This window comes from Betta splendens, chromosome 11, assembly GCF_900634795.4.
Source record: "Betta splendens chromosome 11, fBetSpl5.4, whole genome shotgun sequence".
Lineage (NCBI taxonomy): Eukaryota > Metazoa > Chordata > Actinopteri > Anabantiformes > Osphronemidae > Betta > Betta splendens.
Genome location: NC_040891.2, coordinates 15,417,287 through 15,431,444, shown reverse-complemented (window position 1 = coordinate 15,431,444; position 14,158 = coordinate 15,417,287). Strand labels below are relative to the sequence as shown.

At 46.3% G+C, this 14,158-nt stretch overlaps 1 protein-coding gene and 1 long non-coding RNA gene across 3 annotated transcripts; one reads left to right on the top strand and one right to left on the bottom strand.

Annotated features, from left to right (window-relative positions):
- Nucleotides 1–1,465: 1,465 nt before the first annotated feature.
- Nucleotides 1,466–8,562, top strand: LOC114866173 (cell division control protein 42 homolog). Of its 2 annotated transcripts, none has more exons than XM_029167901.3 (6): nt 1,466–1,609; nt 2,935–3,039; nt 5,484–5,556; nt 5,931–6,040; nt 6,299–6,496; nt 6,906–8,562. In XM_029167901.3, exons 1-6 carry the CDS (start codon nt 1,481–1,483, stop codon nt 6,993–6,995), a joined length of 705 nt encoding a protein of 234 aa, XP_029023734.1. In that variant the 5' UTR covers nt 1,466–1,480; the 3' UTR covers nt 6,996–8,562. The 2 variants fall into 2 exon arrangements, with proteins under 2 accessions (XP_029023734.1, XP_029023735.1); XM_029167902.3 differs by lacking the exon at nt 1,466–1,609 and adding an exon at nt 1,912–2,769.
- On the bottom strand, nt 4,142–5,931 carry LOC114866211 (uncharacterized). Its single transcript, XR_003787640.3, has 3 exons — nt 5,775–5,931; nt 5,371–5,414; nt 4,142–4,305 (listed from the first exon to the last, which is right to left on the bottom strand). It is a non-coding gene; the product is annotated as an uncharacterized LOC114866211 (long non-coding RNA).
- Nucleotides 8,563–14,158: the final 5,596 nt, after the last annotated feature.

Sequence of the window (14,158 nt, the reverse complement as noted above, 5' to 3'; positions counted from 1 at the left end):
TCAAGGCAGGTCATTAAACATATTGATTTAAAGATCATCCCAGTTTATGGTAGATGAGACACAACGACCCAAAGCGAGCAGGTGATGCTGTGTTGAGGCAGAAAATCCTGTTTTGAGGTCACTTCATTTCCATCAGAAAGCTGCTCTTTGCTCCATTCACATCCCATAGTTCATTCAATTATAACAAGCTGTTTGCTCAGTTAAATATTATCTTTTATTCATAATAAGAGATTTTAAATTGCCAAAATGCCCACATTAGACCCATTTCTGACAACATGAGGATGATTCTGCACATAATACTTAGCTGCTTATGCTTTATATACTTGCTCAGTGCTCTAAAAGCAGACTGGTGTCGACTGGAGGGTGACGCTGATAGACAATGACAAGGCAACAGGGTGAAGCCAGTGTGTGTCCACATGTCTTTGTGTTCTGTCCTTAAAGTGTCTCTGCATGCGTGAGTCCGACTCTCCCAGGCAGGTGGAGTTCACCTGTGTGCACGTATGGGTTTGTTCTAGTGTGTGAATGTGTGAGATAATCTATAATTAAATTCCTTGGTTTAATGGGATTACCTTCAGGAGACAAGCAGCGCAACGTCCTTGACATCCATCCCCTCGGTTCGCCACGGTTGAGCGACTGATAGAGACACAAATGCAGAGCGAGAGGGAGCGAGAGAGTGGAAATGAGTGAAACCAGGGGGAAGCAGGAAAAGGAAGCAGTGGGGAGGTCACATGTTGGACAGGAGCCATTTTAGAGGAAAGGCTAATCAAAAACGGCCTTGAATTATAATTAACTCATTTTCTGCTGCATTAACACTGAAGGTCGACTGGCTTTCCCTCATTGAGATCCCCTCGACCCTCAGTCCGCGTCCTGTGTTCAGACAAGTGTTTAAACACCTTTAGTCCTAATTTTAATCTTCAAATATTTATTTAAATGGGTGGATTCATTGTGGATTCATTGTGCTTCTGTGCAGATGTTGTAACATACATGCACATTTTTGATCATCATATGTGTTATTATTAAGCCTATATCAGCTGTAACTGTTCAACTGGGGCTGTGCCTGATGAGTGCATACCCTGAACTCCACCAACCTCCAACCTCCAGCCTCAGGTAGTTTTAAGCATCCAGTACATCCTCTGTACTGCAAGTACTACAGCAAAACTCCGTTTCGTCTCCATCTGGTGGCCGCTAAGAAATCAGCCAAGTCCGAGTTGGAAGTAAAGTTTGTCAATTTAGTGTAAAAGTTGGCAATACAGAAGTGAAAGAATAATCGTTTAGAGCTTATAAATGCTCTGTAATGCTTAAAAATACGTTTTTTCCTGTGTACCTGTGTAGAGAATCATTGAAAACAACAATTTCTTTTAAAGGGTGGATATAAATTATTTATTTGATTATTATTTTATTTCTTTGACATCTCTTGACATTTTAGAAAATGCCGTCACGTTTTTGAAAAACAAATTGTCTTCATTTTGAAGTTACAATTATGAGAGAGGAACGTGAACACACCGCGACTGGTATTTCCGACTTCCGCAATAGGGGAAATTGGATTTACGGGAAGCCCTTGAACGTACCACAACTTCACTCTCCACTCCGGCGGCCGTGGACGGATACGGTAGGAGCAGCTTTAGCCTCTATGAACAGTTTCAGCCCTGAGCGCTTCTGCATTTTACCGACACCGACGCTCTTTATAGCGACGCTTCTCTGGGCGGGAGCGGCGGCGGAGCCGACCGGCGGCTAACCGACACCGGCATCTGTCAAAACAAACGGGTTCCTTTAGCTACAGCTAAGCTAGCTTGGCCATTAAATCTCTGCCCAAACTAAACCGCTGTGATTTTCGTTAAGGAACCAGAGCGGACGCAGAGGTGCTTTTTCTGTCAACATCGGAGGTTCCCCTTCGTAGATTTATTCCTGAAGCCGTTGGAACGGGCGTCTGTCTTGTGGGTGGGGGTCCGCTGGACGTAAAGCCACTCAGTTAGCTCATGTTAGCGTTAGCTAGCGTTAGCTAGCGTTAGCCTGGAAAACCCTAATCTTCCATGTTCAGCGTTCGCTTGTTCTGAAGTCTGTCCTCAAATATAACAAGCAAAGAAGCAGAAGTATCTTAATGTTTGCCTGCAAGTAAAAACTAAACGCCAACCTGGGATAACGACGGGATCACACTCTTCTCATTCTTTACCTTCAGTTTTCTACGCGGAAGTGACTGGAATTCAGTAAAACAGTTTACAGCTCACAGCAAACTTCATGAAGTCTGTTGGCTGCTCCTGGTTAAAGTCTGTTCTGTGTGTTTGCTCGACAGCGTTAATTTATTCTAAGCACTACTTCACTTACGATTTTGATCATTTAGTTTAAAAAGTGAATGTTTTCTAGGTTGCTAGTTTTTTTAATACGAAACTGAACCTTTTTATGTTTTGGATTGTTGATTTATTCTTTTATTTACACGTGTTTCTGTAAAACATGGGAGTTTTTGATTCAACAATTACTTTGTTAAAGCGGAGCTCATAATGAGAATCACCACTTGTAGCTTTAGAGTCTGAAAGGCAACAGGATCAAATTAAAACAATAGTACATTTAAAGGAAATTCCTGTGACTAATTGTTGCATTTTCCATAATTGGATTGAATTACGCCCTCATCCATGCGGATGTCCAGTTATCAGCTGAATGCTGCCATTTGGCCCGAACAATAAGAGCCTGATGAAGTGACATCCCATATATTCTTGCTATTGTCCCCCTTAATGAGCCAGGAGTCTGGGAATGTGAGCTGCTCACCGTCACAAGGTTTGCAGGCGAGGCGTACTAAGCACCACCACTCATTAGTAGTTCTAATATTTTTACTAACACAGTATTTCAGGAATTGCAGAATGAAGAATCTAATGAAGTGCTGTTTAATTTACCCACACAATCCTCTGTCTTTCTGTCGTGTCCTCTCTTCCTCGTCCTCAGATGCAGACTATCAAGTGTGTGGTAGTGGGCGACGGTGCGGTGGGGAAAACCTGCCTGCTCATTTCATATACCACCAACAAGTTTCCCTCTGAATACGTTCCCACGGTGAGTCCACCAAACACCACACGCTCTTGGTTCACCCCTCAAACGCATCACCGCTCACAGGTTTCCACTGAGCACTCGAACTCAATGCCCCTGTAGCGTTTTCCTTCTACTTGGAAGGAGAAGGGTTGTAACAGAGACGTTTGTCTGAACTGAACGCTTTAGTAGCTGTCAGCAAGAGCAGGTGCTGCAAAGTCAGTGCATTCTCATCACACGCACATTTTAATGCTTTAAATTCTGCATTACTATAAGGTACTTGTGTCAACAAGGTCTCTCCACTCTAAGTATTTGTACTTTACCTGCAACTCTTTATATTAGGAAAAGAATTCTAATGCTAGCACTTCAAGTGTGCAGTGTACAGAACATGCTTGGGTTTGGTACGTGGCTCCATCTTCCTCCATTGTTTCATCTCTGCTGTTTAAATGTTGAGTCACACTGCTTTTAATGCAGGATGATGCAAACCCGGTCCTCGCGGTCACTTGACTTTGATTCTGGTGCTTTGGTTGAGATGGACAGCTTCACTGACTGCTGGCTGAAAACTGATGAGTAACACTGCTGTTTTTTCGTGGCCCGTCTCTCGCTGTCTGCCAGGACCTCGCATGGCTCCATTAGAGGATTACAGAACCCACGGTTCTGACTCAGCTGTTCTTTTTTTACAGTAACACTTCCCCCCAATGTTTCTTGAAGTATTTACTACTAATCACAACTCTTTGCATAGTGGGATATATAGAAACGTTGGAGTCATACTTTTAAAGCAATATACTTAATTAAGGAATGTCGTGTTCACAGGAGATTTTCAAACTCAGGATTACACACCTCACGCCCTCGTGTCCATCAGCTTGTATTCTGTTGTTTTTTGCTTATTCTTCCATTGTTCTGTGACCCTTATTGCTTTTATTGTGCACCTAATATCCTGTTCCTGCCAGGATAATCCTGTTGTTTGGTACAGCCTCATGTCAGACACTATACTTGTCGTATGTGGAGGCTTTTGAACTTTAAGTCAGACTAATGTGGAGTTTCAATCTTAGAACTACTCGAGCCTGAAACGCTTTAATAGGTTTCAGTTTTTTCACACTCTCTTCCTCCTCGTCTTTCCTTCCTCCTAACAGGTTTCTGTGAACTCAGCATTGTTTCTAATATAGCGCTCCTTCAGTCTCTGCTTTAGATGAACGTAAAGTGTGAAAACACACTGTGTTTTATCATTTTACTGTGTCGCTCATCAGTGGTGCTGCTTGTTGTTTCCGGTTAGTCAGCTCACAGCAGCCACTTCTAGAAATAAAGAGAGAGGAAATGTCCTCCATGAAGCCACCGTGTCAGAAACTGAAGTCACATCCACAAGATTCGGTCTCTTCTATAGCTCTGTGTGTGTCGTGCCCAGATTTGTAGCAGCTTCTATTGTCTGAGCTTCATCCAAACATTATTACACTGAACTGAATTACTCTGCTGTGCTTCGCCCTTTAAAACATGTTTCAGCTCATCACACAGTCTTTCTGTCTAAACTTGAATGCAGCAGTACTGGCTCCTAGGTTTGTGTTTGTGTGCTGTACATGTTCCTGTCTCTTGATTTGGAAAAGTAAACCATGGATTTGACGTAGCTGCAGGTTTGACACTGAACCTCCAGACCCACTGTCCTGGCTGTTTACCACTTCCAGCTGCTGATTGACTAAACTCAGCTGATCCAGGTGATCAGCTGTTCAGTAAGCAGTGCTGGGGTCCACCCCTGCTGTGGACTCATACCTAGCTTTATACATAAGTTACTGGCTGTTTCACAGCATTTCCAATAATCTTTGACTGAAAATGAAACTCGCTGCTAGATATCTCATCTCCATGTCTGTAACACTTGGAGGAAGGTTTCCTCTTGTGTCGGTTACATTCTTTCCTGTATCTTAAACCCGTCTGCACACACAGTCAGAGCCCGGCGGAGCGCTGCAGGCTGACGCCGTGCGGGGTCACGCAGGCTGTGAACGCTGCGTCCACACATGCAGCCTGAAGGCCCGGCTGGGGTGAGACGAATCGCTCCTGTGTTCACATGAAAAGCTAAACAATGCTCTCTCCACTGCTTTCCAGCAGCTTCGCTGATGACAGACATTGACAATAACAGGAGGGCTGTGCCTCTCACCAGTGACTGGTGATGGAAAAGAGAGAATCAGCTAAACTCCTGTTTATTTGGTTTCGCGTTTTGATCCTTTTATTTGAATTTGTAAAAAGACAAAATGCCAAGATTTTACTCCCGGTAGCTCTACATTCATTATTAGAGTTTATGCATTTGTGTGAATTTGCCTAAATGTATGTTTGTGGTTTCATCATGAGAACAAAGACAGAGGAAGCACATACCTGTTGTGCTGCAGTTTGTTCGTGTTCAGGCATCTTCCTAAAACCTGCAGGAGGATAATTATTATTGTTTTGTATTGAAAGTGGTAAATGTTGTGGGTTTTTTTGTGCTTTAGGTGTTCGATAACTATGCTGTGACGGTGATGATCGGTGGGGAGCCGTACACTCTGGGACTGTTTGACACTGCAGGTAAACTAAAGCCTCATGCGGAGTGTGTTGATGTCTGAATAGAATAGAAATACTAGTAAACAGTAGTAAGTTACAATATGGTTATGAAAGAATGAGGGTGTCTGATCAGAGATCTCAGGGGGAGGAGTTATAAAGATTGATGGCCACAGGAAGAAAAGACACAAAGCAGCTCCTGTGGAAACAGTCATGCAGTCACATAAAGGGTGTGGGAGCCTAACCTGTTAAAACACGGGTTCCGTGCATGTTCCATAGTGTGGGTGTGTTCAGTTAACTGGCCGTTCATCTTGCGTCAGCTCAGCGTCTCCCTTCCTCCAGTTCGGTTGAGGTTCCACTTCACCTGCGTCGTGTTTGATGTTGAGTGTCTCCTCCTGCAGGTCAGGAGGACTACGACCGCCTGCGACCCCTCAGCTACCCCCAGACCGACGTCTTCCTCGTCTGCTTCTCTGTCGTTTCACCCTCGTCCTTTGAGAACGTCAGAGAGAAGGTTTGATTCAGACGAATCATGATCGTTTTTTTTTTTTAACTTTTACACTTCAGATTTTTCTTTGACCTTGCTCATTTTTTAATTTAAATCTATTAACTCTCTAACTGATACAGATTATATAATCTGATGTTTACTTTTAAATAATAACAGTTCTAGAGTCCCAGGTATCTGCAAAACAACTTTGAAAACATCCACATTTGAAGCGTGCCATATAAGAAAGAACAACTGCAGACCAAAGCAGCACTTGTGTTTATACAGTGGGTGCCAGAGATTTCACACCACTGCCTGCGGACGCCGTTCCTGCTGGTCGGGACTCAGGTGGACCTGAGAGAAGACACCAACACTCTGGAGAAATTGGCCAAGAACAAACAGCGAGCTCTGACCTGTGAAGCCGGAGAGAAACTGGCTCGAGAGCTGAAGGCTGTCAAATACGTCGAGTGTTCAGCTCTTACACAGGTACGTGGAGGAAGGCGTCTTCGTGTAAAAGGTGACATTCCAACAGAGAGAATAGCACTGCAGCATTCTTAATAAAACCGAGGCAGTGACATCCTTGTGTTTATTGGAGCAGCATTCGTCTCTCAAACATGTTGGTGTAGAGTAAAACAACAAGCTTTCAGCAAAAGATGAGTGAGACGGTGAGACAGTGCACGTCACTGCTGCCATAGGTCAGATTGGAAACCTTGGCCTGCACGAAACAAAAGCACAGACTGGACAGAAAATTCAGGGATAACACAAAGCTTCCATCTCTCCATCCACTAAGGCCTACAGTAGTGGTGTGTAAGTGTGTGTGTGATGCGACCTGAAGTTGTGAATATCAGCTGTCCTGACTGGCTTCTCGCTCCCTCTCCTCATGTCGTCTTTTCAGAGAGGGCTGAAGAATGTCTTTGATGAGGCCATTCTGGCAGCTCTGGAGCCTCCAGACAACAAACCCAAGAAGCGCTGCATCCTGCTGTAAACACCGGGGGGGGGGGAGGAGGAGGAGGTGGTCGGGTAGAGATGGACCCGGATGGGAGCAGGGAGGTGGAGGCAGAGGTGGTGAACGTGTAGAAACAGTGCCTTCAGTCCCAGTGACTTCATGTGGGTGTGGACGGCTCTCGACAGGCTTTATTTCCATCATAGATACGTGTTGCTATAATATGACTAACACATGACAACACTCCTCAACAAACAGGAAGAGATTTATTAATAGGAGGAGCAGGTGGAACAATAGAGGTTCAAACCTCAGAGGCCTTAAGATGCTGACAGTGAACGGAGTCACAGCTGAGAATCAAACCATGGTAATGTTTGTGTTTAGGGCCTTTTCAGACGTGATGACTTCGTCATCAGACGTCGGCTGGAGCAGAACTTTAAGCTTCTGTCTTGTTAGAGCACTTTACTCCACCAGCCTGAGTTTGACCTCACGTCTGAGTGGCAGAAAAGTAAGCAGCTTGTCCTTCTGAACAGACTTTTAGCTTTACACGAAAAGTAAACACGAACATTTGTCCCTTTTTTTTTTTTATACAATAGGACACATTTAATTCACAAACTGAAGGGCAGTGACCTCAAAATACGAAAACCTGGAGAAAGTAGAAATGAAGACTGGGCAGCAGAGATTCGACCTAGTTAAAGCAGTCATTCTGTATCCGGACCTCATCCAGATTAGCACACGCAGATTAGAAGAGTGAGGTAATGATTTTAAAGTTGGCAAAAGCCACGACACTAAGCTTTGATTTGTGGAAACGTCAGCCGGATGCATCACACTGGAGTGGAGCCGTATGTGACGTCTCAGTCCAGCAACAAACTGAATTAACTGCAGCGTCGACACCTCAACCTCCACCAGCACCAGACGGTCGCTGCAAATGCCTTCAAGTGTTTTTACCCAAAGCAGACTTTCCCTTTTACATAATGCCGTTTTTATCTGTTCATCCTCGTTTTGAACCATCAGGACCTTTTGCCACGATCTTGGACGCTGCTGTGGTGCTTTGCGGTTGTAGATGTTCCTCAGCGTGTTGTCCTCCCTGCTCTTCTCTCCTCCTGACTGGACCCTCGCTGCCCCTCGGTCCATTAGCTCCTCCTGGAGGCCTTTAACGGGCCGGCCGCCGACAGGATGGTCAGTGTTTGTTTAACGAGGGAGAAGAGATGATGTAAACTGGATATTATCGCACACGCTCAGGTTTACAAACGCTGCTTCTCCTCATGTTAAATTGAGCTTGTTCCACAGTAAATTTTAAAAAAGTCCACTTTTCCTACATATTTTTTCATTGTTTTGCAGATGAGGGTTTGTTCTGATAAGTATTATTTTATTTTCTTGCTCCATTTTGTTTCCTGGGGACATTATTTTATCCTTAGATGTTTTTACTATTACTTGACGGCTGACTGATAATCACAGCCTGGACTGTCAAACTAACTCAACTCATAAGCTTTGGAGAGAACGTAAAAGAGCAGAAGCAATAAGTACATTTGTGGAAAACTCTGCTCTGTGTTGAAAGGTGAATGTTGAGCAGGTGGGTGTTTGGAAAAATAAAATCAGTACTTGAAGGCTGGTCCAGCTTGACTCCATTTCATTCTGATTGACTTATGTTTGAGCCCCATTTTCACCTGCTAGGTGGTCACCACCTATGTTAGCACTCGGTGCAGCACCCCGCTGTGAACGGCAGGGGGCGCTCTGTCACCGGTTTTCAATGGGCCTCAGCGCTGCTGTATGTAAATGACCCGGGTTCATTTTGATTGGCAGCCTAAGATGGATCCCTGAGACCGACATGGAGGATCAGGGCCCTTTGTCTGCTGAACGTCACTGAGCCTGAAGAAGCTTTGGATCTGAACGGTCCAGTCTCACCAGCGGGTCCAACTCTTTCAGGGTTTGGGTCTGAGACCTCGCAGCTTCACCTGGACCACCAGTTTCTGATCACACAGCTCCTAACGCAGGGACATATCTAACATTACCTCATCTTTATCCTCTGAGGCTCCTGAGTGCTTCATTCACCGCATCGTCCAACAGAATCTTCTGCCGCTGTTTAATGTTTTTAATGCACCACTAATAGTAAATAGTTTAGTTTTCTTCTTTTTCAGGCTGAGTTCATTTATTCAGCTTTGTTTTGGGACTTTTGGGTGTTTTTATTTGTTTAGTCTGCTATGAGTAAATGTTACATTTCCACTCCTGATATTTGATTCTAACTGTTTCCAGACCACAGTTCAGCTCCATCATTTGTGTTGTTGAAATCTCATCTCAAGCTCCTCAATGACAGGAAATGAAACAATGTTTTTGAACTACAGCGTCACTGTTTTGTAAAGCTTTTATTGCTAAAGCTTTGTATCATCAGTTGTCACCGTGGCGACGGTGAGGCCTGTTCACGTGAGGGGACCTGGAGCAGGATTCACTCTGTTTCAGTCTCATGTCGTGGCTGATGAACTTGTTAAAGGCCGTTTCTCGCTCACATCATCCAGATCCAACATGAAGACGCTGCTGTGTGTTTATGAGCCACTGCTTCATCATCTGTTGGTTTTTACACCCTACTTCATGTTTAGGCTTTTCCACTTCCGTTCATTTTAAAGTGCCTTTCTCCCTTTGACTTTGATGTTTATTCCACCAAACTCACAGTATGTGATAAAAACCCTTGCGGTCGAGGCGTCTCTTTAGACGCCACGGATTGAATACAGTTGATCCCACACGTTTGTGTTGATCAGACTGAGATCAGAACCACCTCCTTCTTTGGCTACATTTTTGAACCATTCAGGAGTTTTGTCCGTTTTTGTTAAACGTTACTAAATTCACAGAATCAAGCTTCTTGGATCTCCCGACTTCCTACCAGCTACTGGTTCAGAAACCGTGCCTGATTCCAGATCAGCTTCAATCTCACTTGATGGGAATTGACTGCGTTTCTGCGACGGCCATCTTGTCTTGTTGCTGATTCAGCCTCTGACACTTTGACTGCTCTCTTTTCCAGCGCGTCTCACTCTCTCACTGGTTTGGCTGGTGAATATTATTGGATGTCCATCTGACCTCATTATAAGGGTGTTGCCAGGGGCAACCAGCTTGGCGAAGTAGGAGGGGAATTAGAAACCTGACCTCGCTCTCTTCCTTTTATTCTTGGGCTCTTTTCTTGGAGGACGCACATTTGATTTAAAGATACACTAGAGAGGAGGCGACGCTGAGCCTCAGTCTGACTCATCGGCCATTTGTTATAACACAGTTTAAATCAAGTTTTCACTGTAAAGGTGAATGAACCAGAGAAATAAAAGCGGCAAATATTTAATGTATATTTAATGTTCATGAGGCAGATGCACTTGTCACATCATGGCTTTCATAAAAGGGTTCCTGTTGTTTCAGAGTGGCTGCTCATCTCAGACAACGGTCAGTTCAACGCTTGCTCTCTGTCCATTGATAAATTCTGTATCTGAATGACTTTTCTACTTTTGTGAGTTTGAGTCGTTGATTTTCTGGCTCCCGATGAAGCCGATCCAGTTTCTTACTGTGTTAAACACCAGACAACTGGTTCTGTTCTAAAATCCAAACAATATGATTCAAGTGTAATCACAGAGATTGAGCACATGTTCATATTGAAACAAAAAATGAAACAACACACTTCTTCATTTTGCCGCCTGTCGCTCTCACTGGGAAGCAGAATCGCAGGTTCTGAAGGTTCTGAATTTGAATGAAGATGAACCTGGTTTCTAACCCGAACTCAACTGTCTCCACTACAGATGTGTGTAAACTGCAGCCTGACGTGTTGGCAGATGGAGAAACGCGCGTGTGTGTATTGTGTGTGTCGCTGCTGTATGATGATGTTGCACATTTAATCACTGTGTGTAATTTTCTGTCTCTGTTTATGTTGGTTTTCTGTCATAGTTTTGTGTAAACATGTGTGTTTATATAGTGAAGAATGTTTTTTGTGTGTAGGTTGTCTTGTCTGTAATTCTGTCTCTCGTTACGTTGAACCTTGTGTTCGTACTGTGTTTGTGTCTGTGTGTGTGTGTGTGTGTGTGTGTGTGTCTGTCTGTGTGTGTGTGTGTGTGTGTGTGTGTGTGTGTCTGTCTGTCTGTCTGTCTGTCTTTGTGTGTGTGTGTGTGTGTGTGTGTGTGTGTGTGTGTGTGTGTGTGTGTGTGTGTGTGTCTGTCTGTCTGTCTGTCTTTGTGTGTGTGTGTGTGTGTGTGTGTGTGTGTGTGTGTGTGTCTGTCTGTCTGTCTGTCTGTCTGTCTCTCTTTGTGTCTGTCTGTCTTTGTGTCTGTCTGTCTCTCTCTCTGTGTGTGTGTGTGTGTCTGTCTGTCTGTGTCTTTCTGTCTGTCTCTCTTTGTGTCTGTCTGTCTTTGTGCCTCAGCGTTGCCGTTCTGGTCTATATGTACTTGTATATGTAGTGTGTTTGTGTGTGTGTATCTGATTGTGTACATGTGGCTGCTTGTTTGCAGACATACACATTAGCTTGTAATTTTGTGTCCCTCTGGTTTTTAATGTGTCTGTTTGTGTATTTCTTGAATATGTTTGTTTATGCATAAACTCCAAAAGCAGATGTGTGTGTAACACTGTGTGTGTGTCTGTTCCCATACAGTCAAACATGCGCACCTTCTTTATCTCTGACATAAAGTGGTTACCATGCATACTGTGCGACTCAGAGTATTATGGGGTGTTCTTTGTTTTGTCACAACGTGCCCTGGTGTGGAATGGGAGGGGGAGGGGAACAGGCCTCGTGTGTGAGCGTGCACGGAAGGGTGTGTGCGTCGAGGATTGGCTGTGGGCCGGCCGTGCGTGTCTGCGCAGATGCGTGAGCGTGGGGGGCGTGCACGAGCGGGCGCGTGCACGAGCGGGCGCGTGCACGAGCGGGCGCGTGCACGAGCGGGCGCGTGCGCCTCTAAGGAGCGGAGAGGGTGAGATAAAATGGCGCCCGGGTGTGCGTGCATGTGGGAGCGCGAGCGGAGCCAAAGTCTGAACCTGCGTCTCTAGTTTCAGCTTTTGTGAACGCGCCGTGGAGTTTTGATTTATTGTCATGGCAACGTCCAAGACACGGCTTCTAGGAACTAATGGTCATTGACAGCAGAGTTTCAGAAAGTTGAAACCTCTATTACTGCTGAGTCCATTGGTTTTGATTTGTGCTCCAAAATCAGCAGGTGATTAGCTCTTGTGCAACGACTCAAAGTCTGCATCTTGGTCGCAGGAGGTTGGTGCACGTTTCTCAGCCGGACACTGGACGGAGCGTGTCCTCAGGGCGACGCTGCCTCACACTCATGGTGAACAAGGAGCCGTCCCACTCTGTCCTTCACATCAGCTGTGCTGCTTTCTCTGCAGACCAGCTCTGGTCCCATCTGAACCGACAGGACACCTGGTGACCGGACTGCAGGTGTGAAACCGGTACGACCCAAACTGCTGCACACACGCGTGCTCCGTACGGCGCCGACCTGGCAGGTGACGAGCACGGCTGAATAGCTGCCGGAGCCGCCGCTGATCCCCATCAGCCCTGTGTGCTGGTGTTTGGACTTGAATGATGAGCGGGTTCTGCAGTGTTCCCGCTTTGACCCGGCCCTGAACTGCACGAGTTAAAGTTCAAGTGCGTGACTGGGGCTTTAATTTCCAGGTCAGCGTCTAGAAAACACCGTGAACGGAACCATTTACTGTCCGTGATCATGAATAGCAAGAGGCTCATGAATCTAAGGCTCGGCTTCGGTGCGGCCCATTGGTGGCGCTGCCGCTGTCAATCAACGGCACATTATCAGCTGAGGTTAATCCTCATGAATGTGACTGAAACCCGTAGAACCGAGCAGAACCGTAGGCTGCTGCTCTGGTTGCACTTCTCATTTCTCTCCTCAGGTCCTTCAGAATCCTTGTCTTGTCGGCCTCATGCAACAAAAACAAGCGCAGGAAGGTGACGACAGATCCAGGACCTGCGTGTGACAGACGTTCCGCTGCTTCAGGAGGTGAACCAGCTGCGCGTCACATGTCTGCATCACTGATGCTCTGCGGTGAGAGCGAGGATCCCGGGCCGGCGCCGACGTCACAGATAGAAGAGCCGAGCGATTTCAGCCTCTTCAAGTGGCTTCAGTCCAGGAGAGATAGAAACTGTACGACATCAGGAACCTACAAGACAGGAAGTGATGGTGGAGGGAGGGAGGGGGAGGGGGGGTCGAATTAGCAGAGCGATTATTATGGAGTGGTAGCCGAGCAGTGAAGAGAGGAGGGGGAGGAGGAGGTGGGGATATTATGGGATGTCTGTGTTGTCGGCGGGCGGGGGAGGGGCAGATGCGGTGAAGTAAGAAGAAGCGGGTGAGTATTATGGTCTGGCCCAGGCCTGTTTCTGTGTGCGGCGCTCCCTCCCCCTCCCCCCCCCTCCCCCCTCCGCGCAGGCTTTGTGTCTGCGTACGCGCATCGGCGGCGCAGCCTCGTGCACAAAGAAGCCGAGTCTCTGTTCAGGTGCAGAGTGACTCACAAACAAGAAAAGTACAGCGAGACCTGAACGAGGAGGCAGCTGGGAATTCATCAGGAAACTTCTGTCTCCGAGCAGCGTGCTGTGCACAAAACACCTTCTGTCCCCTGAAATGAGTGAGTGGAGGCCTTGTTCAGCGCCAACCTACACGCAGCTCATCCCCAGCCGCTCAACTAGGAAATGACCGTGGAAGCCGGGTCTGCGGGTCTGCTCAGTCTGACAGGTCTACTGGTTCTGCTCAGTCTGCCGGTTCTGTTCAGTCTGCCGGGTTTGTTGGTTCCCTTCAGTCTGCCAGGTCTGCTCAGTCTGCCGGTTCTGTTCAGTCTTCCAGGTCTGTTGGTTCTGTTCAGTCTGCCGGGTTTGTTGGTTCCCTTCAGTCTGCCGGTTCTGTTCAGTCTTCCAGGTCTGTTGGTTCTGTTCAGTCTGCCGGGTTTGTTCAGTCTTCCAGGTCTGTTGGTTCCTTTCAGTCTGCCGGTTCTGTTCAGTCTTCCAGGTCTGTTGGTTCTGTTCAGTCTGCCGGGTTTGTTGGTTCCCTTCAGTCTGCCGGTTCTGTTTAGTCTGTCGGTTCCGTTGAGTCTGCCAGGTCTGCTCAGTCTGCCAGTTCTGTTTAGTCTGTCGGTTCCGTTCAGTCTGCCGGGTTTGTTGGTTCCCTTCAGTCTGCCAGTTCTGTTCAGTCTTCCAGGTCTGTTGGTTCTGTTCAGTCTGCTGGGTTTGTTGGTTCCCTTCAGTC

Bases quoted from the DNA above. Each gene is read 5' to 3' on its own strand.
- LOC114866173 (XM_029167901.3), top strand. From the start codon at position 1,481: ATGAGAGAGGAACGTGAACACACCGCGACTGGTATTTCCGACTTCCGC. The intron at 1,610-2,934 runs GTAGGAGCAGCT...CCTCGTCCTCAG, and splicing joins GGCGGCCGTGGACGGATACG to ATGCAGACTATCAAGTGTGT. The intron at 5,557-5,930 runs GTAAACTAAAGC...CTCCTCCTGCAG, and splicing joins GGGACTGTTTGACACTGCAG to GTCAGGAGGACTACGACCGC.